At 41.8% G+C, this 25,676-nt stretch overlaps 2 protein-coding genes and 1 long non-coding RNA gene across 6 annotated transcripts; all 3 read right to left on the bottom strand.

Annotated features, from left to right (window-relative positions):
* Window positions 1–9,749: 9,749 nt before the first annotated feature.
* On the bottom strand, window positions 9,750–13,147 carry LOC136529639 (ferredoxin-thioredoxin reductase catalytic chain, chloroplastic-like). The gene is made up of 6 exons (XM_066522716.1): window positions 12,841–13,147; window positions 12,574–12,707; window positions 10,733–10,782; window positions 10,565–10,636; window positions 10,139–10,199; window positions 9,750–10,025 (listed from the first exon to the last, which is right to left on the bottom strand). The coding sequence occupies exons 1-6, from the start codon at window positions 12,950–12,952 to the stop codon at window positions 9,981–9,983; spliced, it is 474 nt and encodes a 157-aa protein (XP_066378813.1). The 5' UTR covers window positions 12,953–13,147; the 3' UTR covers window positions 9,750–9,980.
* A 454-nt stretch (window positions 13,148–13,601) lies between these two features.
* Window positions 13,602–22,684, bottom strand: LOC136529638 (fatty-acid-binding protein 2-like). 4 transcript variants are annotated; one of them, XM_066522711.1, is made up of 11 exons: window positions 22,358–22,684; window positions 20,968–21,570; window positions 20,639–20,849; window positions 19,866–19,941; window positions 19,658–19,760; window positions 18,831–18,899; window positions 18,700–18,736; window positions 18,522–18,596; window positions 14,687–14,738; window positions 14,557–14,601; window positions 13,602–14,028 (listed from the first exon to the last, which is right to left on the bottom strand). In XM_066522711.1, the coding sequence occupies exons 2-11, from the start codon at window positions 21,480–21,482 to the stop codon at window positions 13,931–13,933; spliced, it is 1,281 nt and encodes a 426-aa protein (XP_066378808.1). In that variant the 5' UTR covers window positions 21,483–21,570; window positions 22,358–22,684; the 3' UTR covers window positions 13,602–13,930. The 4 variants fall into 4 exon arrangements, with proteins under 4 accessions (XP_066378808.1, XP_066378809.1, XP_066378810.1 ...); XM_066522712.1 differs by lacking the exon at window positions 22,358–22,684 and adding an exon at window positions 22,004–22,351; XM_066522713.1 differs by lacking the exon at window positions 22,358–22,684 and adding an exon at window positions 22,008–22,351.
* Window positions 22,685–24,133: 1,449 nt separating this feature from the next.
* LOC136525196 (uncharacterized) lies at window positions 24,134–25,430 on the bottom strand. The gene is made up of 3 exons (XR_010776453.1): window positions 25,199–25,430; window positions 24,945–25,034; window positions 24,134–24,514 (listed from the first exon to the last, which is right to left on the bottom strand). It is a non-coding gene; the product is annotated as an uncharacterized lncRNA (long non-coding RNA).
* Between the last annotated feature and the right edge of the window lie 246 nt (window positions 25,431–25,676).

The following is a 25,676-nucleotide window of genomic DNA, read 5'->3' as shown; positions in this document are numbered from 1 at the left end:
CCACACTCACACAACCAGAGCTAAGCAGCTCATATCTGCTGGCGAAGTTACCCTTTTTTTTTTTCTTGACTCACAAACATCACAACATTTTTCACACGAAATGAACCTTGTGCTTGTGAAATTAAACCCGTCCACCAAATTCGACTATAGTCCATATGTACGTTCTTGTTAGACTGCACAAATATTACTTCAACTCAAAGCATTCGTTCGGCAAATTGAAGACCCAGGACCACCCCTTCGCACAGGTTACTTATTAGGGCAGTGCTCTGTTTGCTGGAGTGTCACTGTTGTCATAGTGGTGTTGTGCGGGTACTTCAATTACAAAATTCACATATAGCACCTGCACACGAGCTAAGCCTATCTGTTCGGCTGGTATTAAAATCGACTGATAAGCCAGCTGAAGCTAATTTGTTGTGAGAGAGAAATACTGTAGATTATAGCTGATAAGTTTAAGCAAACAGGCCTACTCCTACACTACACGCCAACTGAGCCTTGTGGTCGTGAAACTGTCGAGAAGGTGTTATATGTGTGTATTCTTATTAAACATCTACCTATATTACAACTCAAAATAAGGATGCAAGTCCGTACCAATGATGTTTTTTTTGGGTCAGCTAACTAATTATGATAAAATGGCATTCTAGTTCATTTCTCCTCTCACTTAAAAGAAGTAAAATGTCATTCTAGTTTATTTAAGCATGTTTTTGGATTGATCCAGTGATCCAAAATAATTAGAACTTACATCCCTAACTCAAAACATTCGTGCCAGCAAATTGTAACCAATTACGAGTTGTTTGGTTCAGTGGCTTTGTGGGGTGATCTGATCGCAGCGCGAACCAGTTAGTTACTTTTTGTTTGTTTAATGTTTAACGTCGTTGTCGGTGCAACAGGAGCCGTGCTTTCACAAACTCATTCCCGCTCGATTTGGACTGTTAAAGATTCCAGCAGTGAACGTTTGCTCAACCAAACAAAATAAGTAAGGACATGTTCCATTCCTTTTACCGTCCTTTATCCATTTACTTCACGTTGCCGTTCCTTTTCTTGAACCAAACGGCACCTTAGTGAGAAGGAGAAGCACACACATGTGAAGTCCATCTTGGATGAGCCCAATGAGGCATGCAATAGGCCCCGGAGTGGAGGGTTATCCACACACACACACAAAAAAGAGTGTAATTGTGTGGCCCATGAGCTTGCATCACGGGTAAAAAGAAATAAAGACTTCACTATATGGCTTTTTAACGTGTGGCAAGCAAATCATTACTTAGGATTCTAATCTAAACTCTCTTGCTCTCCTCCTTTTTTTGACCACACATATCATGCGGTTGTGCAACTTTCATAGCCAAATCAATGTAGCCTTCAGTTTCCTCTTCGTGAGCTATCTTTGTTCCTCAATAAAACCATTGTCCAAGTTTCTTAATAATTGATTGGATCCTGGATCTCTTCATAAATTTAATTTTTTTATCATCTTGTACCTTATCATTTTTTTTATGAAGGTAAACTCGGCTTTTATAGAAAGCGAAGAGTATCAGATACAAGCACACGCCAACACTAGCTGGGAACACTAGTGTACAACGAAGCGCAAAACAGGAAAGGAGAACTTAACGCCAGGACACACTAAGCACAAACAAGACAGCTCCCTGCACCATCTAAGCAAAAACGACCATCACCCACTCTGTTTACATCTTGTACCTTCTCTTGCAATCCATAGTTGTTTTTAGTAGTAAAACATCACAATGTTGTTCGTATCTAATACAGCGCCGGTCCTAAGTTTTCACAGACCTGGAGCGAAACTGGCAAGCAGGGCCTCTCAACATAAACATAGTATCAGTAGTAATAATACTTAGTAGATTTGTAAGCTTGTTTGAGTTTGGCTTAAGACGAACTAAAAACAACTTACAACGGAGCAAAAACCTGCGACTTAATGTCTTAATGACAAGGAAACGCTCAATGAATCACATAAACATCCTCATAAGATTAGGCTTGCTGTGGCCTTTGGCTGTGCCAATCGTTGATCTTGCAATAAATACTAGAAATGACTCGTGGATCCCAAATCTCAGTTCTAAAGATTTTAATATTAAAAGATAGATTATAGTGCAGTAGGGCAAGTCGGCAACCAGCACGTATCTACCAGTACAAGCAATATCCGAGTATTGATGGACGATGCTATGACGTCCTCTGCTCAACTATATAAAATACTTATACAGCAGGACACATACCTGCTGGCTGCTAATGGGCCCCTTGGCGTTAGGGGCCTGGAGCGTGTGCCCCGCTCGCCCTGCCCCAGGGCCGGGCCTGATCTAATAGCTAGCCCCCATCATCGCACCAACATCCATTGTGGCCTCAAAATTTCCTAATAAAATTGTACAACCATTACTGATGATGCCATGAGCTATTGATTTGAGGCCTATTACACATGTCTCTTTGTCGTAATGTTGCCAGCCATGCTACGACAATGTTTGTTTTCACTTGTGACTAGCTTCGCACAAAGAAAAAAGTTGAACCTGCCTATTGTGCTAGTTGATATGGCTGTAGTGATTCCATCACCATCTTGGCCACCAAAACATATTCTTCCTCTATGCCACCATCATGAAAGCTTTCAATATTTGAGCGACTGTTGTTGGAATTGACATGACTGTTCATTTGGTTGTTTCCCCTTCAACTGCGTCAATAGTGATTTTAAGACTTTCCAGCGAGGAACAAGGAAAAAGCGTAAAAAGTCAAATAGGACCTTGAGGGGGGGTTGAGTAGGAGTTCTACTATAGGACAACCTAAAACTAAAAACACAAACTAAAAAACAAGTCAGACAACTTGCGTATAATCTGTGAAGATTGTTGTGGATGCTCCACAACTTCATGAAGTATCAGCAGAAATCCTAGGATTATCCATAGGTTGACTGTCAACTGCTCACAACCTTGTAGAAAATTATATCAATAAATTTTCCTAGGTTCCTTCAAGTTGATAGAAAAGTAGATCAGGACCTGACCATAAAGTACAACACAAGGCAAGAACAAGAGAAAGAGTTGTGATTTGAGAGAAAGGAACAAACACACAAGGCATGGGATTTAACTCATGATTCAGCCCTACTACCAAGGTGTGCCTATGTCCACGTTGTTGGGGAAGCCACAAAAGTTTGGGTCTCTTCCAACCCTGTCGTCTTCTCAAGCGATTAACGAAGATCAAGCTTGAGGGTTCTTACTAGAGATGTTAGGGCAATACAAATTTCTTAGACAACTCCAAAAAGCTTGGGTGCATCAACAAGCAATGCCTGGCAGTCTAGGAGCAAAATTCCAAGAGTAACAAACACCAATCTACGAGCATAACAAAGAAACGGGTGCTCAAGAGATAAATTTCAACTCATATTCACTCACTCAATATCACATTCAGAATCAACAAGGGAAGGCAAGGGGAAGAGAGGGAAGGCACCTTGGATGCTAGACAGAGCTCATGTCCTAGGTTTGAAAATGAATGAGTTGTAACTATTAGAAGGGGTGGGTGAGGTAGAAATACTCACTCAAAAATAGGATCGTTGGCTCTGTCAATTTGTGAAGAATAATTTGCACAAATAGTGGATAATCCATAATTTGAGAACCTCCACGGATGAACCTACAAGAGCTGTAGCAGAGATGTCAATCTGCGGATAGTCCACGTGAAAGGATCACCGAGGGCCTAGAAAGAGGGTGAATAGGCCCAATCTAAAATTTATTAAATAAACTTGCAACAAAAATTAGTACGGACCGGAGATCTTATTTCAACCGGATGTTTGGTACGTGCTGAAACCAGATATCCAATGGAAATCAGATGATGGTCAAAGGGAAAACTCCCTGCTCAGTCTACAAGATTTACAACTGCACTATGAAGCAATTTGTTATCAAGACATGTAAAAGAAGGGTAAAGATGATATCCAAAGATCCATGCACTCAAATATATTCTAGCAAAGATCCTACTTCCCCATTGTTGAGGTGACTACAAAGGTCAAAGTCTATTTCACATCCTTGCCTCTCTCAAAAAGTTCAACTTGAGAAATCCACTAATCAAATGGATGATACAAACTTTATGGGGGGCATTTGATGGGGGACGGGGTTCCCGATCTTCCGTCGAGTGTGGATAACTATCGGTTTGGTGGAGAGCGACAAACCCATCTGGCTTTAGATCACAAAGACCGAATGTTCAACTTTGATGGATTTGCACATTGAGATCGGTCTTGTTCATAGAATATCCATGCTCCATCATCATCTCCCTGGTTCCTAAGCACATTTGAAATATCAATATTAGGTAGTAACCAATTCTTAGTTTTATCATTATGCAAATATAGGAACGAGCTCACCTTATAATCAATGGTCATATCCATAGGTGTCATGTCCTCATCAGCATCCACAAGTTGGAAGTTCCCACGCAACTCCTTGCTGGCTAGAATTCTAAGAATCCAAGAGCAAGAAACTCAAATCCACACCTTGAAGGAGTCTCGAATGCTCAAGAGAATGGAGATGCCTAACACGCGCTCGAATCTCAACCGTACACTATTTCCCTCTCAAATTCACACCAGATCTTTCACCAGAGTGAAGCTATGGGTGTGTGAGAGATAGAGAGGGCAAGAGTAATGGTTTAGGGGTGTTTTGGTTGATGGTGGGTGGTTAATAATGCTGGAGAGAGAGTATAAATACTAGCTCTCTCTCAGCTCTAACCAGTGCAGTGCTAGAATGACATTTTTCGAACATCTGGTCAAGTCCAGACATCTAGAAGTGGCTAGAAAGAACAATAGATACCAGATATCCGGTCCCTACCAGACATCCAAGAACTATATAGAAAACAAAAAAACCTTTTGAAAAAAAATGTTTTATGGATATCCAGAAAAAACTGCCAGACAAAATAAAAGAATTTTGTAGTCAGTTTTCTGCGCATCCAGAAACAGTATCGGACATCTGAAAATCGTTGGCAGAAACGAAAACAATTATTTTGGACACTTTTCTGGACATCCGAGAAAAGCTGGCAGAAAATAAAATCACGTTGAAAAAAAAAATGCAAAACCAGATGCCTGGTCCCTACTAGACATCTAGAAATTGCTGGCAGAAAAACAAGAAGAGTTTTGCCACGAATTTTCTCTCGCTGAGTTTTGGAAACTCTCAAAGGTTAGTTAGCCACTCTTTGAGCATAGAGACACATGCAAGACAATGAAATTGAATCTCCCCTTATAGTGCGGTATTTTCCTATATTCAAATGCAAAAGATAAAGAATTTAAATCCTCAAACAACGACAATTTGTTCATGTCAAACTAAATTGGGAGATTGCCATTCATCAAATATTTCGTTTTATATACACTTGAAAACGTGCTCGATGATTTTGTCAACACATTAGAGCTTTGATTTTGTGTCATTATTTCAACAAAACCTACAACGGGGCTAGATGCACTTTCACCATCAAATGCACGGATAATCTGCAAATGCATGGAGATTCCATGGATTATCTGCGGCACTAAGGTGTTAGGTTACAAGCTGATCATCTATAGATTATCCACACAAACCAACAGGTTCGAAGTGGACATGGTCACAATTTTAAATTACTTTTTATCCTAACCGTGGTGCATGTGCCATTTCAACTTTCAAGTGTTAGTTCTTTTGAGCATGTTTTCATTGTAAGTCTATGTAAAGGCATCCCTCTTGATAGTATGACATCTCATACTCAATTATAAGCATAAGAGAAAACTTTAGAACAATTATCTTTTTGTTCCATCCTTGCGTTTCCATTAGAGGAGACGTTAAGCACACAAGTCCTATTCTTTCGTCCTTAGAACCTATTCATATTATCTCAATAGATGCATTAGTCCCATAATTAAGCGGTCATCACCAAAACCCGCAATAGAGCTTGACTGCACGACTATGTGAGCATAGGGCTATGGCGATAGAACAGGTTGAGATGTCAAGGCATACTCTACATGACCAGTGGCAGATCCAGAAACGGATCGCGAGGGGGGCTAAGTAATATAAGGTTAGAAATTGTTGAAAGGTCCTAATATGGCTAGAGGGGGGGGTTGAATAGCCTATTTAAAAATCTACAAATCCACTAGAGCAATTTGATTAGTATGACAAATAGCGTAATGCAAACTTGCTCTAGCTCTACAAGGGTTGCAAGCCACCTATCCAACAATTCTAGTTGCAATGATTACTTAGGCACACAAATTTGCTATGTAACTACTCATTAAGAGCTCTCAAACTTGCTATTCTAAAGAGCTCAACTAGATGAATGTAAATAATAAAGCAAGCTCTCAATTCTAATTACACTAGAGAGCTTGTATCAACTAGTTTGTAAGAATGTAAATAAGTGAGTAGGGTAATTATACCGTCGTATAGCAGATGAACCAATCACAAGATGAATATATAGCCAATCACTGGGAGAATGCCAAAGACAAGAGACAATCGATTTTCTCCCGAGGTTCACGTGCTTGCCAACACGCTACGTCCCCGTTATGTTGACCAACACTTGGTGGTTCGGCGGCTAAGAGGTGTTTCACAAACCTCGTCCACACAATTGGACACCGCAAGAACCGACCCACAAGTGAGGTAACTCAATGACACGAGCAATTTACTAGAGTTACCTTTCGGCGCTCCGCCGGGGAAGGTACAACTCCCCTCACAATCACCGGAGATGGCCACGAACAATCACCAACTCGTGCCGATCCTCCACCGCTGCTCCAACCGTCTAGGTGGTGGCAACCACCAAGAGAAACAAGCAAAATCCGCAGCGCAACACGAATACCAAGTGCCTCTAGATGCAATCACTCAAGCAATGCACTTGAATTCTCTCCCAATCTCACAATGATGATGGATCAATGATGGAGATGAGTGGGAGGGCTTTGGCTAAGCTCACAAGGTTGTTATGTCAATGAAAATGTGCAAGAGTTGTCCCTTGAGCCGGCCATGGGGCTATAAATAGAGCCCCCATCAAATAGAGCCGTTGTACCCCTTCACTGGGCAAAACACGCTCTGACCGGACGCTCCGGTCATACCAACCGGACGCTGGCCCTCAGCGTCCGGTCGCCCGATGGACGCCATGCGTCACCAGCTTCAAATGTTGTTCGTTAGATTTTAACGGCTACGAAGCTGACCGGACGCTCCGGTCAAAACGGACCGGACGCTGAAGCCCCAGCGTCCGGTCATTTCCAGTAAGCTCCCCGAGGCATGTTTTTTCGACCGGACGCGTCCGGTCCACCTTGACCGGACGCAGACCAGCGTCCGGTGCTCAACCCTACCCACTGTGCCGTCTGACAGCTCGACCGGACGCAGCTTTTCAGCGTCCGGTCGCTGAGTGACCCAGCGTCCGGTCAGTAGACCGACGCCAGCATCATTTCGACCAACTCCATTTCAACTCTAACTTCTTCACCCTTGCTCAAATGTGTCAACCACCAAGAATTTTGCATCCGGCGCAATAGAAAATAGACATTTCATTTTTCCAAAAGCGCCGAATCCATCTCAACCCTGCAAACACCTTGTGCACATGTGTTAGCATATTTTCACAAATATTTTCAAGGGTGTTAGCACTCCACTAGATCCTAAATGCATATGCAATGAGTTAGAGCATCTAGTGGCACTTTGATAACCGCATTTCGATACGAGTTACACTTCTCTTAATAGTACGGCTATCTATCCTAAATGTGATCACACTCACTAAGTGTCTTGATCACTAAAACAAAATGGCTCCTACATTTTATACCTTTGTCTTGAGCCTTTTATTTTTCTCTTTCTTCTTTTCCAAGTTCAAGCATTTGATCATCACCATGCTATCACCATTGTCATGATCTTCGTCATTGCTTCATCACTTGGAGTAGTGCTACCTATCTCATAATCATCTTGATAAACTAGGTTAGTACTTAGGGTTTCATCAATTAACCAAAACCAAACTAGAGCTTTCAATTGTTACTAGTCATACACTAATATATATATATATATATAATATAAATGATGATATTGATTCTAACTTTTGACGCATAGATGGTATTGCCATGCACTAATATATATTATGTCATTCATGTCATAAATAATGATATCCCTGTTTAACTTTGCCTTGTTAGTATGGCTGCTGCGAGGTTTCAGATCAAACACAGAATAAGGCAGAGGAAATTTAAAGCAGACAGGCAAGTACTTAGAATTAGTAAAACAGATCACTTGGCAAGAGTGGTGTCCTGCAAATTACTGAGTAAGATCATGCAAATTACTGAGTAATTGTATATACACCATAAGGCAAAGTGCAGGCGGAAGGGGGGGGGGGGGGGGGGGGGGGGGGGCTTGTTTGAATCCGCCCCTGTACATGACAGGGAAGGAGCAGAATGGAATCAGAAGTGGTTCAATGGTTTTATATACCATGCCAGGAAATTAATGTTGGGCTTGGATAGCTCTAGTACATACATGTATCCAGTATCCCCGTATTTGTTTCTTGTTTTTTGTCACCATGGAAAATCTTGTTTTAACACCCTGATTGAATTCTACGTGTATTTTTTTTGTATACTTGTTTTTATCTATATTGAATTTATTTATTTATTTATTTTTCTAAATCTTTTGCCACAGAACATTACATCTTGATCTGTAGAATCAATGTGGTAGGTTTTAGCCTTTCAAAGTAAAATAGATGGGTTTTTTTATACTTTACCTGTAGTGATACATTTGACATCAAACTTGTAATTTTAATTTTGAATTTATTTAGTTACTAATTCTAATTTATATGGTCTTTTTATTTATATATTTTTCTTCCAATCTATTTGGAGGCCAAACTAATAATTTTTTTTATATTTTTATTCAAAATTTGCCTATATGGACGGTTTATTTTGGTATTTCTTTCTATCGCACATGGAAATTACAAATCAATGGTGCATGTTCTTGTTTTATTAATGTGGTAATCCCTAGATCATTTTGATAATAGGCCAAACTGTTAATTGCTTATAGTTTTTATACAATTTTTGCCTTTGCTAATTGTGTGTTTTATGGACGGTTTATTTTTGGTATTTCTTTCTATCTCGTATGGAAATTAGTGGCGTATGCTATTTTTTCTAAGTAATATGAAACTTCCTAGGCCCTTTTTTGATAATAGAGTATATTGCAACCACAGGATCACCCTTTGGCATATATTTAATCAGTGCAATGCAATACCGTGTTGCGCTAGTCACTGTTGTAGCGCAGCTGCGTGGGGGACTGGGGATAATTATACTCCCGTTCCAAATTATAAATCGATTTGACTTTTTTTTTGTTATATCTATTTTACTATACATATAGATATAATATATGTCTAGATATATAGTAAATTTTATATACCAAAAAAAAGTTAAAACGACCTATATTTTACAGACGCGCTAGGTGGTGGTGGGGGGGGGGGGGGGGGGGGGGGGGGGGGGGATACTTAATACTACTTGGCATACGGACGCGGCGCCACGACCACGCTTCACTAAATCACTCCTAAGGATTCTATAAAAAAAAACTCTAAATCACTCCTAAGGGAAGGGTCACGGGCTGCAATGGGCCGCATGACATGGCTTTCCAATGGCTGCTATGATTGCGAGGAGGTCGCACCTGTTGCAGCCCACACGGTGGGCAGGGCAGCAGCCCATCTTGCACATGGCTCCACCTTTTACCATATTTGCTTCAACTATTCTAATTTGGGGTTTTTTGTACAGTGTAAAGAGAATCAAGTTTCTTATAGTTTCTTATCTGGGAGAGAGAGAATCAAGTAACACAGGAATAGCAGAGAGAGAGAATCAAGTAACACAGGAATAGCAGTTAAGAACGGTGAATTCCGTAGCGTTTAATTCACGAAATGGAGCCCAGGTACAATAAAAGGCTAAAAGCGGCTCATATGATCGACAGCCTCGCGAAGTTCTGTTTGCTGCACATTTTATGAAAATTTTCCTGATGGCATATCTTATAGGTATAGATGCTACTTAAGTACATATACATATAAAAAAACTAGCTGTCAAGTAAACATTTCGTGAAAAATACAAGGGGTTAGAACTTCGATGTCGCCTCTTTGATCTCCTCCAAGGAGATAGCCTGCCACAAGTATACAACAAAAATCATTATTCTCGAGGGATTTGCATCGAACATATCATGGATGCAGATATCAGATGACAGGAAAGCATTGATAGTATGGAAAAGGGACATGCCTGGTCCTTCCCAGCAAAATCATTATCGGGAGTAAGAAAAAGCATACAGTGGCATTCCTTCCTGCAGAAGTAGACCGCTCACATAAGAAATGATTTTCCTTTCAGGGGAAGAGAGCTAGAAATTCATTATTATCTAGCAGATTATTTTTATTAAAAAAATGGATACATGGTAGGACAGGCTGGAGTTTGCAGTTTTGCAAGGAATATGCCTTCATAATCAATGCTTATGCTGTGGGATTGGAACAGAGATAGCTAGTTGGCCAATTATTCATATGGTACGCCAAGTGAAAAAGAACCTCAGCCTGTTTTGCAACAGTATAGGTACAGTACTATATCTATAACTTTGAACATAAAATAGTGCTGCCACAATATTTTCTCTATGCACTATCATAGAAAAATAGCTGGAAGTGTAGTTCATAAACACACCTCTCACGCATGGGGACGCATGGGCAGTTCCAAAATCCTTGTGCTACCTCCGCAGCTTTGTCATCATAATGCCTGATCAGATTTACAAGTTTCAGAAAGAAAAATTGTTGATACCCTGTATAAAAAATGGATGAACAATTGAGGGGAAAAATACATAAGATAAATTACCTACAAGGGCATAGAGGAGCTCCGAGAGTATCTCTGTGATCAGCAAGTCCCTGCAAACATGTCATAGGTCATACTCACAACGATGGAGACACAAGAAGTATTCTCATTTGTGCTTTATCATCAAGAAGGAATTACAGACAACAACAACAACAACAAAGCCTTTAAATCCCAAACAAGTTGGGGCAGGCTAGAGTTGAAACCCAGCAGAAGCAATCAAGGTTCAGGCACGTGAATAGCGGTCTTCCAAGCACTCCTATCTAAGGCTAAGTCTTTGGGTATATTCCATCCTTTCAAGTCTCCTTTTATTACCTCTACCCAAGTCAACTTCGGTCTTCCTCTGCCTCTCTTCACGTTACTATCCTGGCCTAGGATTCCACTACGCACCGGTGCCTCTGGAGGTCTCCGTTGGACATGTCCAAACCATCTCAACCGGTGTTGGACAAGCTTCTCTTCAATTGGTGCTACCCCTAATCTATCACGTATATCATCGTTCCGAACTCGATCCCTTCTTGTATGACCGCAAATCCAATGCAACATACGCATTTCCGCGACACTAGTCTGTTGAACATGTCGTCTTTTCGTAGGCCAACATTCTGCACCATACAACATAGCAGGTCTAATCGCCGTCCTATAAAACTTGCCTTTTAGCTTCTGTGGTACCCTTTTGTCACATAGGACACCAGATGCTTGCCGCCACTTCATCCACCCTGCTTTGATTCTATGGCTAACATCTTCATCAATATCCCCGTCTCTCTGTAGCATTGATCCTAAATATCGAAAGGTATCCTTCCTAGGCACTACTTGACCTTCCAAACTAATATCTTCCTCCTTCAGGAGGAATTACAGAATTCCTATATATACCTATCATCAAGAAAAGGTGATGGTTGCTCTGAGAAAACCAGAGTAGAGCAAATGCATTTAACATACACATGTCACCATGTGCTTTGATATAAGCTTCCTGATTTATAGTGGTAATGCAGTTGTTCCCTCAATTCCTAAAATGGCACTGAAGCTGATATCCTTAACCCTAAACTTCTAAATAGATCCTCCCAAGTCATGGATGCACTGCCCACAGGATGATCAAGAGAGGAAAAAAAATGTTCAGCATTGCCACCGTCCTCAACCTGGTGGTGCCCTTAAACACAACTGTTTTAGAGCAATCTTATTTGTTGCTATAAAATAAACCATCATTTTTAAATTATATTTCTCTTTTGTTAACAAATATTTACTAGGAATTTGGATGAATAAGCTGAGCCATATTGCAACCACCTAATGCACATAAGCTGGCTGTGCCAAACAGCAGCTGAAGTTCGACAGCTAGCATCTAAGTAATGTCTAGACTCTCCTCTGTACAGTTACCTCTCAGGTTATAAATCGGGAGCTGTAGGCCCCTGGAAGGATTACCATTACCAAGGAGCATCTAGAAGGAAGGCTGGGAGAATTAGTTCTCTCTAATCCATATTACTGTTTCTTTCTTTAAGCCTTATTGTTAGCATGAAATAGCTTCTGTTCTTCCCCAATCCCCAGTGCAAGACCATAGCGCTATTCATGGCTTAACCTAGATGTAATCCCCAATCTCTCTTAACACTTTGTTAATTCCTAAGCCTTATGACATCTATGTTCCCCAATCCGCTACTTTCCGGTCTAGATTGCTATTCCCGGCCTTTGTTTTCTATCCACCCCTAACTTATATCCCAAAAACCTTGTGTTGGGATGCCAATACACCTAAAGCTCGGTGTATCCCATAAAACCTTGTACTGGAATACCGAAACACCTAAAGGTCGGTGTTAATCGGTGGATGTCTACGAGGACGGAGTTAAGGACTATCGGACGGCACTGACCTTGATGACGACGGCAGTGACTGTCTTGTCGGTGCAGAAGAAAGTGTTGGAGCGGCGGGCGTACTGCTCGGAGAACTTGCGCATGACCTCCACCGACTTATCGGACTTATCGTCGGAGGCATCCGCTCCTGCGGCTGCCCACAACAGATATCATATCAGTCAGTTCATCCCGATTGCAGTGAGGGGAGGGCAAAAATTGGAGATTTCAGTGAGGGGAGGGCAGAAATTGGAGTCCTCCACGAATCTGGGGGACCGGCGCGAACGTACCTTGAGCTCGGACGGCGCATCTGCGGGGGCGTCCTCTGGGCGCCGTCGACGACGACGGGCGGACGGGGAGCCCCCCGCACCCAACGGTGGTGGTGACGGTGGATGTCATCATCGGCCGGTGCCCGCCCGCCGATCTGGAGTAGGCGGTGGTTGGGCGGAAGGGAACGGAGCGAGGGGAGCTGGAGAGTGAACGGTCCAGAGCAGAGAGATGGATGGGGGAGGGAGCAGAAACTGGTGATGGTGAGGAGTGGAGCCTTGGAGAGCTCGGTCGGTGGAAGGCTGGAAGCAGCGTCAGATGGGGTGGATGGAGCAGCGGCGGGCTTGTGTCCCCTGTGTGTGGATAGAGAGGCGCCAGAGCCTGCGACTGCGAGGCGGCGACAACGCAGCCTACGCAATTCGCACTTCAGCTCAGACAGCGATTTTTTTATACAGGAGAACAAAAAGAACATACTCGGATATTTTTTCTAGATAATGGATGGAAGAACGATAATTCGGGGATCTAGATCGTGGGAGCATCGAGAATAGCTAAGTCAGAAATTTGTTATTTCCATTTTCCTCGTTCCTAATGTGACCATTGTTTGAATTAAATTTTGTAGCGTGTTTGATGATAACATACTCTAATACTCCATAGCAGTATCTTTTTACAAACTATCTAATATTTTATTTATTTATACAGTGTAGCGCTTACAGTAATAGTGCTTATCTCTGTTTTATGTGTGGAGAATCGAGAGAACCAAAATATAGATCCAGACACATCCCAATGTGCGTGCAACAAAGATTTAAAGGTATGCATCATTTTATGGAAGAAGCATCTTCAATTTAATATTTTACAACTCCTGGCTCAATGGGAGCATTTACATGATACAGCAGCTACGAAGAGGCAAAAGGCCCATCCAAACAAAGAAAAAATAGAATGGGGGCCTAGCACAACTGAAGATGCTATCTTCCACATATACATTGGAGCTTTTGCCTGCTTTCTTTACAAGACACAGATCACTCTATATACTTGCAATGATTCTCGCCTTTTTTCCCGCTCATATGAATCCTCTCTAACTGTACAGAAGAATGAAGTAATCATCTTTCGCTTTCCTCAGCGTCTTCCAATGAGTCCAGCCACGTTCTGGGTAACAACTTTTTTGGCCTCCAGCGAAACAGGTGAGTCGCCAATATACATGTCGAAGAAAGCCTCTGTTCATCAGACAAGAAACAGTTACAAAGGAACTGTACCATATTGTAAAGCTGCTCTAGGCTAATTGCATGATGCACTCCGTCGTTTATCAAATGCAAAAGAGGCACAAGTAAACAACTTAACATTGTCCAAATTAAGCTTATCTGTAGATTTTGTATTTTCTTTCAGCACTTCCATATGTTCAGGGAATGGGAGTACAAGGAAAGCAAGGATACATATTGTGCAAAGTAAATATCATTTTCCGGAAATATTTACTCCCTCAAATCTAAATTATAGGTCACTTTAGTTTTTTTTTTTCCAAAGTCACATTCCTTTAACTTTGGCCGAGTTTATAGAAAACTGCACCAACATCAAATTAATTTCATTAAATCCTCCATGAAATATGTTTTGATAGTGCATTTATTTGTACTTGTAGATGTTAACATATTTTTCTAAAACTTGGTGAAATTCAAGAAGTTTGACTTAGGACAAAGCTAAAGTGAACTATAATTTGAAATAGAGGGAATACTTGGCAAGTTTTTACTTACTGCAAAGATCTTTGCTCTGAACAGCACCAATTTGTTTCCCATCAACTGCGTAAAAATGTTCTTGTCAAGATGGATCCAATATTGCAGTGGAGAACAGCTCAAAAGATTTTTGTGGGTATAATGTACTTACTTTCTGTTATTAGTTTCCCATCTGATGTTTGGCAGAAGTCAATCTTCGTACCCTGCAGTTATATTTACATGTTATCCTTATAATAAAGAATGGCTATAGACACGGTAACATCATAACATTTTGCCACTATACTCAAATCCAGAATTTGGCAAAATGAACCAAGGGGATTTTTTTTTCTGTATTATCAACCTACTAGAGATTTATTGGGCAGCAGCAACAACAACAACAACATAACCTTTCAGTTCTAATTAAATTGGGGTAGGCTAGAGTTGAAACCCACCAAGAGCTCCAAGTCACGGTTCAGGTACCTCAATAGTTGTTTTCCAAGTACTTCTATTCAAACATAGATCTCTAGGTATATCTCAAGCTTTCAAATCTCTTTTTATTGCCTCCCCCCATATCAATTTCGGTCTTCCTCTACCTCTTCTCATATTATTAGCTTAACTTAGGACTCCACAATGCGCTGGTGCCTCTGGAGGTCTCCTTTGGACATGGCCAAACCACCTCAACCGATGTTGGACTTGCTTTTCTTCAATTGGTGCTACCTCTAGGCGATCACGTATATCATCGTTCCGAACTCGGTCCATTCTTGTGTGACCGTAAATCCATCACAACATACGCATTTCTACAACACTCAGTTGTTGAACATGTGGAATCTTTGTAGGCCAATATTCTGCTCCATACAACATAGCCGATTTAATCGTCGTTCTATACAACTTGCCTTTTAGCTTTTGTGATACCCTCTTATCATAGAGAATGCCAAATGCCAGAAGCTTGTCGCCACTTGATCTACCCTGCTTTGATTTTATAGCTAACGTCTGCATCAATATCTCCATCCCTCTGTAGCATCGATCCCAGATACCGAAAGGTATCCTTCTTAGGCACTACTTGACCTTCCAAACTCACATCTCCCTCCTCTTGTATAATTCAGCCAAAGTCGCATCTCATGTATTCGGTTTTAGTTCTGCTCAATCTAAAACATTTAGACTCAAGGGTCTGCCGGCATAACTCTAGTTTCCTAGTGTAAGGGGGCTAAGACTTAAGATCGAACAGCAGTGTTGTTCAGCCCCCCCTAAAATATTTTCTGGGTCCGCCGCTACTGGTAACCTCATCCATTACCAAGGCAAAGAGATATGGGCTTAAGACTGACCCTTGATGAAGTCCGATTTTAATCGGGAATTAATCTGTTACCATCGTTTGTTCGAACACTAGTCACAACATTGTTGTACATGTCCTTGATGAGGGTCATGTACTTTGATGGGACTTTATGTTTATCCAAAGACCACCACATAATATTTCTTGGTATCTTGTCATAAACCTTCTCCAAGTCAATGAAAACCAAGTATAGGTCATTCTTATGCTCTCTAAACCGCTCCATAACATGTTTTATTAAGAAGATTGCTTTTGTGGTTGACCTTCCGGGCATGAAACCAAATTGGTTTGTTGATATCTACGTCGTTCCTCGCAGGAGCTGATCGATGACTCTCTCCCATAACTTCATAGTGTGGCTCATCAACTTAATTCCCCGATAATTAGTACAACTTTAGATATCTCCCTTGTTCTTGTAGATTGGTACCAATATGCTTCTTCTCCACTCCTCAGGCATCTTGTTTGATCGAAAAATATTGTTGAACATCTTAGTTAGTCATAGTATAGCTATATCCCCGAGACATCTCCACGTCTTGATTGGGATACCATCAGGGCCCATCGCTTTGCCCCTTTTCATCATTTTTCAAGTCTTCTCTAACCTCCGATTCTTGAATCATCCGCACAAAACACCTGTTAGTATCATCAAACGAGTCATCCAGCTGAACGGTATTCTCGTTCTCACCATTGAACAATTTATCAAAATACTCTTGCCATCTATGTCTGATCTCATCCTCCTTCACCAAGAGTTGCTCCCTCTCATTCTTTATGCACTTGACTTAGTTGAAGTCCCTTGTCTTCCTATCGCGAGCCCTAGCCATCCTATAAATGTCCTTCTCTCCTTCCTTCGTACTCAAACGCCAGTAAAGGTCCTCATAGGCCCGCCCCTTGCCTCACTCACCGCTCGTTTTGCAGTCTTCTTGGTCACCTTATACTTCTCTATATTGTTTGCACACCTGTCATGATACAAGCGCTTATAGCACTCCTTTTCCTTAATAGTCTTTTGCACATATTCATTCCACCACCAAGTGTCTTTCGAGTCGCATCCGCTCCCTTTAGCCACTCAAGCACCTCTGAAGCAACATTCCGAACGCATGTTGCCATCTTCTCCCACATGCTGTTTGCATCGCCTTCATCATTCCAAGGGCCTTCTTCAATGACCTTTTCCTTAGAGACCTTTGATGCCCCCCTTTCTAATTTCCACCACTTCGTTCTAGCAACCCTAGCTTGTTTGTTCCCACGAGCTTGCACCAGAAAGCGGAAGTCAGCCACCACCAGCTTGTGTTTAGCGACCACACGTTCTCCAGGTATCACCTTACAGTCCACGCATGTTCGTTTATCTCTCATTCTTGTAAGGACAAAGTCGATTTGACTAAAGTACTGGCCGCTACTAAAGGTCACTAAATGGGACTGTCTCTTATAGAAGAAAGTGTTAGCTATCATCAGATCAAAAGCTATGGCGAAGTCTAAGACCTCATCTCCCTCCTGGTTCCTACTACCATATCCGAAACCCCCATGAACCGCCTCGAAACCTACACTTGATGTACCTACATGGCCATTAAGATCACCTCCTATAAAGAGCTTCTCGCTAATAGGGACAGCTCTAACCAAGCGATCTAAGTATTCCCAAAAAAGCCGCTTAGCACTCTCATCATGGCTACTTGGGGGCATACGCACTAATTACGTTTAAGACCATATCACTAATGACAAGTTTAACTAAGATAATCATATCCCCTTACCTTCTCACCTCCACAACACCATCCTTGAGGCTCTTATCAATCAAAACTCCTACTCTATTTTTATTTGAAGTTGTCCCTGTGTACCAGAGCTTGAAGCCGGTATTGTCCACCTCCTTCGCCTTCTGCCCCTTCCATTTAGTCTCTTGGACGCATAAGATATTTACACGCCTCCTAACCGCTGTGTCCACTAACTCTCTTAACTTACATATAAGGGATCCTACATTCCAGCTACCTAAACGGATCCTAGTTGGCTCGACTAGCTTCCTTACCCTTCGCACCCGCCGAGGTAGGTGTGAAGACCCTTGCTTATTTTGCACCACACCCGGGCGCCGATGTGGCGCGCACTAAGGATGCGACGACCCGATCCTTGCTCACTTGACACCGTGTCCAGATCGCGACACGGCGCGTCACGGGGGTGACGACTCGGCCCTTACTCATTTAACACCATACCCGGGTTTTGACATGGCGCGTCGCTAAGAGGGTTACGCCCCAATGGGATTCTTTTGGGTTTCATCTTCATTAAAGTGGCTAAGTTTTTACATTGGCTCGCCGCGCCTAACACAACCCTCCTCCTTTACTAGGGCTTGGGACTTGCTATGCTGGGACACCAAAGGCGCCCCACCATAGTAATTATTTAGGTAGTTCTAGTTGGTTGCAATATTGTTCATACTGATTTTCTCTGGTCTTTGTTTATAAAAAAGATCATACTAAATGTAGGAACCAAGCCTATCTCAATTGATGGTAGGTGTGGTTGTACATCACTAGCCAGGTTTGAGTCCACTTGGACTCAAAATTTGGGAGCCTATTTCTTCTTATTTACAATGCCACCTAGTTTCTCCTAGGTTGGTCAAGGTAAGTTCATTGCTACTGCAAGGAACAGAGGGTGTAGTTAACTAGTCAAGTGATCATGTTTAAACTTATAGAACCTCAAATGATGGATTAGACCTTACCGAAGGTATGGCGATATCTTCCGTGAAGTGAGAACCAAAGGTCTTCAAGCAGTGAAAGTCAGTGTTAGGATTTATCTGGTTGAATGGAAATGCAGAAGGTCTGTAAGTCAGTTCTACACTAGACATAATAACTAGAAAAGAATTGCAGTAGCAGCTGAGCGCCTGAGCCACAAAGTACCTTCTGCAGACGCAGGCCAAGGGACTTCTCAAACACGCTGCAAGAAAAATAAAATGAGTGTGAGTTTTGTCTTCAAAAGACAACATAATTTCATGGTGAGAGAAGAATCATGACAGTTTTATTTTTCTTACTCTCGCACTGCACCAACGCTAAGGCCATTGTAGTTAACCACCAACCTAACCCTCATATCAAGGTTTTCCCTGGAAAATAATAATACAAGTTTATGAGCATCAGAAGATAACAGAATGAACAAGGAGAACTATTGTCATACTCCAGAACAACAGATTCGATGTAAAACATTCAGAATGCTACAATATCTGCTTGCCCCTAAACAAAAATCTGTACTCTGAGGATTAATAAGTCATTGTATATATGCAAATGAGGCTGTAAACTTTGCATGAGCACCTGTGTGTCACATACATTCTGAAATGGATGACACTAATACAAATGCAGATATAAGCAGAAATTTATTTAATGATAATACATCAACTGATAGCAAGTATTGTTCCCAGCAACCACCTAGCACAATAACATATCCAGCTCAGTGGATGTTCCATATGCACCTTTGGTCTTACATTACTTAACAAGGGAGCTAAATTTTGTGCAGCCACATTAGTCAGTGCAGAGAGCTCCCGCTCTGTGCGGGGTCTGGGGAAGGGTGTTAGTGGCAAGCCTTACCCTCGCCTGTGCAATGCGAGGAGACCGCGACTCGAACCCGGGACCTTCTGGTCACAGGTGGTAAGACTCTACCGCTTGCACCAGTGCTAGGCCTATGCACTTCCTAAAATGTATGGTCGCCAAACTCACGTAGGGCCTGACTGGGAGATGAGATTTGCTCTAGAAATGTTAGGATTTACAACTAAATCCTAAGAAACAGATCCCAAAACCTCCTTTACAAACAGGAACTTACGGTAAGCAACAAGTTCAGAATTATCATGAAAATGATGTATCGATATACCTGAGAAGATCGCTATAGAAATCAGGGTTCTCCATCAGCTTGTCCGTTGGAAATGAACCATACTTAGGACCCAGCTTTTCCCGGATAGAAGTCGGTTGCATATCTATGAGAAAATTTCATCAGTAACAAACAGAGGCTTGTCAAATAAGCAGTATTCACTGGCAAACTGACACAGAACAGAACCAATTGAAAAAATTCTGTAACTCACATAAACCAAAAGCGTACAGGTTCAGATTTTTGACCCTCATTACTCTCATGCCTTTGAAACCTATCCCAACAAGGACCTGAAGGTTTAATTATCAATAGAAACTGTCACAAGGAGGGATCAAAACGAAAAATTTTACAGAACGATACGAAAACTGAAAGTAATATACCAAAACTGAAAGATTTAAGTCAATGTTTCAAAACCATAAAAAATTGCATTGCGCAGATACCGGATGCATAAAAGTATACAGTATATACAATTATGTAGATTAATAAGTTCTAAATTGTGCCAACGGACTCTTGGCTGAAATGGCTAGAGCGGCCGCATGGCACCCCAGCGACCCGGGTTCGACTCCCAGAGGGAGCAGATTTACGTGGCCTGGGTAAAAAAATCCCCTCGTCCGACTCACTCAAAGCACGGTGGTTCCGAACCATCTCACGTGGTGAATGGTCCCGTGTAAGGGTGCAGGGGCGGAGGTTCGGGGATTTTCTTGATCTGCGTGAGAGATCTTCTCTACCAGGCATTGCCCGGGGGACGTCTTACCCCCCGCAGGTCAAGGTTTTTTTTTATAAGTTCTAAACTGTAAAAGCAAGTTTCAATAGAAAAAAAATCACGAACATGTACCCCAGCTGGTTCAATTTATCTATTGATTGTTATACACCACTACCTTGCATAACAATGAAAATGATTTAAAATGAAAAATTCTATATACGTAAGAAATAAAATCAATTCCTCCGGAATAAGAGAAACTATGGTTTTAAGGAAAAGGAAAATACCGCTGCAGATGGACTGGAGTCATCTTCCAGAAATGCTGGGAATTTGATTCCAGTTTTTGGTTCAATTGGATCTTCTTGAAATATAGTACTAGGCACAGAAGGACAAGCACAATTTAAGCCTTTTCCTTCTACATAAGGCTGATCAACAAGTCTTCTGATATCACTGTCAATGTTTCGCGATGCGATTGACTCGGTAAGCATCATTGGTGATCTTGTCCATTCAAAAAAGGAAATCATCAGTTAACTAGAGACAACTATACAACAGAAAGAAACGAATAAGGAGAGTGCATCACAAATACAAATAAACTGCATTGGAGCATGGTCCTCACATATTTTCAAGTGGTGGTACGATAGCAGCAGCGCCAGCTAGAGTAAGAAGATTGGAGGCATGTTGCTGCTCATTCAATAGTCGCCCAATCGTTCCACTTGCAAACCTAGCTAAAATTAGTTGTATTGCTTGCTCTTGTCTCACTAGAAAGCTGAACTGCAGTCTAGTCGAGTTTTGCATGTGGGAGCCCACTTGGTTGAAACGCAACTGACAAGATCTAGAACTCTTCGCTGCTACAGCTGCCAGCCAGCGCAAAATCTTAGGATCAGATGGTCTAGAAAGCCAGAAATAGAGAGCTCGGGAAAGCTTGTTGAGGCGATCGAAAGCTCCATGGACCATTACATTTCCAGAAGAGCAAATCTTCCTATGATGTCTTAAACAAGTACCCAGCACTGTACCGGCTTGTGAAAACAAATTCAATCCAAGATCATGAGACGTTGGAAACTCTGGTTGGAACTTGTATGGGTATACCCTGTCTATATCAAGAGTGGATAGAATCAACTGATTGGGCTTCATTGTGAAATATCCTTCAAAAATACAGGTTTCTGAACGTAGGAGGTCTTTATATCAAGGTTGGGAATGTATGACAAGGATATTGAATGATCTGCCAATTGGAACAAAGTAAGCTGAATCAGATAAACAAGTTTTACAGTAAGAAGGTACAAGGAAATGTCGCACATCAGGTCAAACAAAATATTGCACACAAGTTGCTGGACATAAAGCTGTAAAAACGAATTACAATTCAACCTAGCTCTTGCTACTTTTCAGACCAGTCAACGATTAATAGGCTATATATATATAATAAAAAGATTTGAAGGACACCAACTTGAATTCTGGCATGGTTGATTTGCAACATAGTCTCTCTATCTAAACAGGCCTTAACAATTAAAGCCAGAATTTTTTTTTAAAAAAAAACTTTTGTTAGAAACTAATCACACGAACCTATCACCTAAACAAAATGTGTGTTTGCATGTTATCAAGTATGTATACATTTTTTTTACGAACATAATGACAATTCAATCTGAATTACTGAGTACCTGCCTGCGTGACAGCCTGACATCTGATCTGCAGCTGCAGTTGCTAGGATTGCATTTTTTGTGGGACATTTTTCAAACTCTAGGATTGCAATATTTTTGGGACGGAGGGAGTACACTTCAAGCTGACAATTATGCCAGCCAAGCAAATATGTTTCATCTGCGACCAACCACCCTGCCACCTCAAGATTACAACGACCGACAAAGATGGCTCTGATGACCATCAATCCTGCCTTAAAGCATGCGATTTCCTCACCGCAGATCAACGACACGCTACTAAAACCACCCGCATTCACATCTCCCCGATCACAAATCGAACAGCACCGAAGGAAAAGCTCGAGCGATCACCAAACCAACCTGTCGGCTCCAAATCGGCCGGAGGGGAGACCGCGGCAAGAGCAGGCGAAGGAGGAGAAGGGGCAGGAACGGACTACCGCCTACGATCCACGCCTGGCTTGCTCGATCCCTCGGCGAACGGGATTGTTGCGGATTCGGGCGCCGGACTAATCGACGCAGACCGAACCCAACTCGGGAGGAAAATGGGGAGGCGAAAATGAACTGCTCTCCGGGATTTCCTTTGCCTCCCCAAGTCCGATTGCGCCCGCCGGCTGGCTCGCCGCGCCCTCGCCTCCCGTCCCGTGGGGTGAGAGGCGAAGAACGCGTGCAAGTGCTCCGGCGTTTGCTTCCTCCTCGTCTCCCCCCTGGCCTAGCAAAATTGAAGGTGAAATAGGGCCCGGTAGCTTCCCTTCTTTAACTTTCCGCGGGCGGCCACACAAAAAATCCTATTTTTACATACAAGTCCTCCTCTCGTTCGAGCCTGGACCCGTTACGGAGAAGAGGAAACAGTAGGGGGGCAAGAGTATTAGCTCCAGACCGTTCCGAGAAGGTGCTGGGGGCTGGACCGGGAACCGCGGGGATATTCCGCGGGATGATCGGACGGCCACCAGAGGCTGAGCGACTGTGGGTTGGACGGCCGGACGGTTGATGTGACGTGTCCGGGGAATTTTCTTGCGCGTCGACCTTGGAGAGAAACACGGTCGTCGGCTGAAACACGTTTAAAATGGACCGGTCTTTTGCTTCGACCACGTCGCCAGGTCCAAAGCTTTCGCCGGTAATTTGATTTGTCTCTGCTTTGACTTTTTGTTTAGGAGCTGGAAGCGTGTTCGCGCGTTGCTACGAAACAACTAAATTTTTTATATTAAAAATACACGGATTGCATAATAAGATAACAATACTGTTAAATTAAATATCGACGTCAAAGTGGCATTTAATTCAAAAAGCAAAGTTCGTAAAATTAACACAGTCACGGAGAACGCGACGTCGTAGGCTCACAAACTCTACTGTATAGACTTTTTCGTGATGCGGCTAAGATAATATTTTATATCGGCAGAAAGAATTCTACGATATCCATTTCTTTCATGCGCCAATAAATCCATGAATAAGTTCCACTGCATCTCCATATAATTATGTATACACGGGTTAGAGTATATATGTAAATAGATTCGTGCCCGTGCGTTGCTACGGGACAACTAAACTTTTATACTAAAAACACACGGATCGTACGATAAGATAACAATATTGTAAAAGTATATGACCGACGTTAAAGTGATATTTAATCCAAAAAACTAAGTTCGTGAAATTTACACAGTCACAGAGAGCATGGCGTCGCAGGCTCACAAACTCTACTGTGTAGATCTTTCCATGATGCAGCTAAGATCATTTTTTATACCGGCATGAAGAGATTTTCGATATCCATTTCTTTCGTGGGCCAACAAATCCACGAATAGTTTCACCACATCTCCATACCATCCTGTACACGGCGCTGGCAAGCGAATTAGCCACAACTTATGTAATTAGTTTTATAATTAGCTCATATTTAGTCCTCCTAATTGATATCTAAAAATTCAATGTAACCGGGACTAAAATTTAGTCCTGGAATTTAAACACCCCCTAACTCTCGACTCCTGCTGGCTGCTCACTTGCACCATCATGCCTATGTGCCTGCATGTATATACTCTAATACGGGCAAAAAGAGAAAGCTGAAAAAAGCCGAGTTGCATGGCATAATTGCAAATTAGGACACTTCGGCTCACAACAATTTGACTGTAATAACAACAGTGATATGGAAACGAACTTTATAAAAGCAAGATTGTTCATTACATAATGAAATGGAGCCTATAAGTTGTGAACGAAATCGTTATTTCTGAAACCTTAGACCATTGGACGGAGTGTCCTGAAAGCACACACCTAGAGAGTGCCAGAGTAGGCTTTGGGTTTGTTTCACTTCACTGTAAGATTGTTTCACTTCACTTCACTTGAATGTAACAATGGTGTAAGGTGCAAAGGACACCACCTAGAAAATGGTGTGAGGTGCAAAGGATTCCATGAGCTAATAACCTTGCATAATTGAAGCTTGATGTGAAGGGACTCCATGCCTGGGAAGCAAGCTGCAAGGAAACCTGACCAAACCTGAGAAAGGCGCTTGTCATCTCATCTTCATGAACCTAAATGACACTGTATTTTTGGACAAACAAAATAGGAAAAGATGTAGATTCAGTAACCAAAATTTTAATCTGGCTTCAAACTAAAATCCTAAAGTTTACACAAAGTATGGTTAAGCTGAACTAAGTGTTAACTTTATAAGTTCTACATTCTGTATAGTAAAATCACATATAGTGATCTGAGATGGAGCGTTTATGGTAGAATCATATATTTTGAATATACTGCTCTAAGATAGGCACTCAATCACAAATACACCAAGGGAAGGTCTACACAATACGGTCAGACACGAAAATAACTGAATTGCAGAATCCACAAAATTTTTTATTCCACTAAATAAGAAAGAGTTACTGCATTCCAGCTATAAAACTAACATGGTATATCAAAATCAGCCAATGTTCATTAATCAAGTCACTGGGCATCGCCTATTGCACAACTGGCTCACCTAGAATCATGCCTTGTCAAAACCGATAATGTTGCATTTGCACAGGATGCTGCAACTCTTGGTCCTACTTCAGCGGCCAAAAAATGCAACCTGCGAGAATATTAAGACCAGAGATGTGAATAGATCTTTACACAGATTGAGCATGGTTACATGTATTATAATGGCATACAAAACTGCACGGTATGCAACTGCGACCTGCAAGCTGCGAGGGTTTACTAACAGAAATTGTGAACCTATTTGTTTCTTTTGTTCACCTTTATATAATGCTTCCAAGTCCCACCCAATGGCCCCCTATTTCAGAGTTAGCATCTTCACGCTGAAATATTATTATGCACCACCTATTCCTGTATTCTATTGAAGTTGTTATCATCATAACCAAGAAAGTGTGACACAAAGTCTCCTTTTATCTGAAACAATATTCACATGTCTCAGTAAAATCTGAATAGTATTTAAGCAGTATTAAACGATAAGCTCGAAAGAAGATGAAGGAACACGGGTACACATCAATATTTCTCTAGTCTATAATGTAATATGTTCAGGAGAGTACATTAAGAATTAGGATTTAGGATGTACGCAGAAAACAATTGCAGTATTAAAGGGATGAGGTAGGTTTTGTAGGCCTGATCTGCTGGCCTTTTCTGGATTGCAGCTGCAGTTGTTGCTGCAGAGACCAAACTGCTTATATCCTGTAAAGTGTACTGCTTGTGTTCACCTACAGCTGCAGCAGGAAGA

The sequence above is a fragment of the Miscanthus floridulus genome, chromosome 19 (assembly GCF_019320115.1).
Source record: "Miscanthus floridulus cultivar M001 chromosome 19, ASM1932011v1, whole genome shotgun sequence".
Taxonomy (NCBI): Eukaryota; Viridiplantae; Streptophyta; class Magnoliopsida; order Poales; family Poaceae; genus Miscanthus; species Miscanthus floridulus.
This window is presented reverse-complemented; position numbering and strand designations above follow the sequence as displayed.

What these genes read in the sequence shown, in the direction of transcription:
- LOC136529638 (XM_066522711.1), bottom strand. Translation starts at nt 21,482, where the DNA reads ATGAAGCCCAATCAGTTGATTCTATCCACTCTTGATATAGACAGGGTA. An exon ending in TGGGAAACTAATAACAGAAA is followed by an intron (nt 14,602 to 14,686) that starts GTAAGTACATTA and finishes ATTTTTACGCAG; the next exon opens with TTGATGGGAAACAAATTGGT. An exon ending in TCAGAGCAAAGATCTTTGCA is followed by an intron (nt 14,029 to 14,556) that starts GTAAGTAAAAAC and finishes TCTGATGAACAG; the next exon opens with AGGCTTTCTTCGACATGTAT.
- LOC136529639 (XM_066522716.1), bottom strand. Translation starts at nt 12,952, where the DNA reads ATGATGACATCCACCGTCACCACCACCGTTGGGTGCGGGGGGCTCCCC. An exon ending in TGCGTCCCCATGCGTGAGAG is followed by an intron (nt 10,200 to 10,564) that starts GTGTGTTTATGA and finishes CTACTTCTGCAG; the next exon opens with GAAGGAATGCCACTGTATGC. An exon ending in ATTTTGCTGGGAAGGACCAG is followed by an intron (nt 10,026 to 10,138) that starts GCATGTCCCTTT and finishes TACTTGTGGCAG; the next exon opens with GCTATCTCCTTGGAGGAGAT.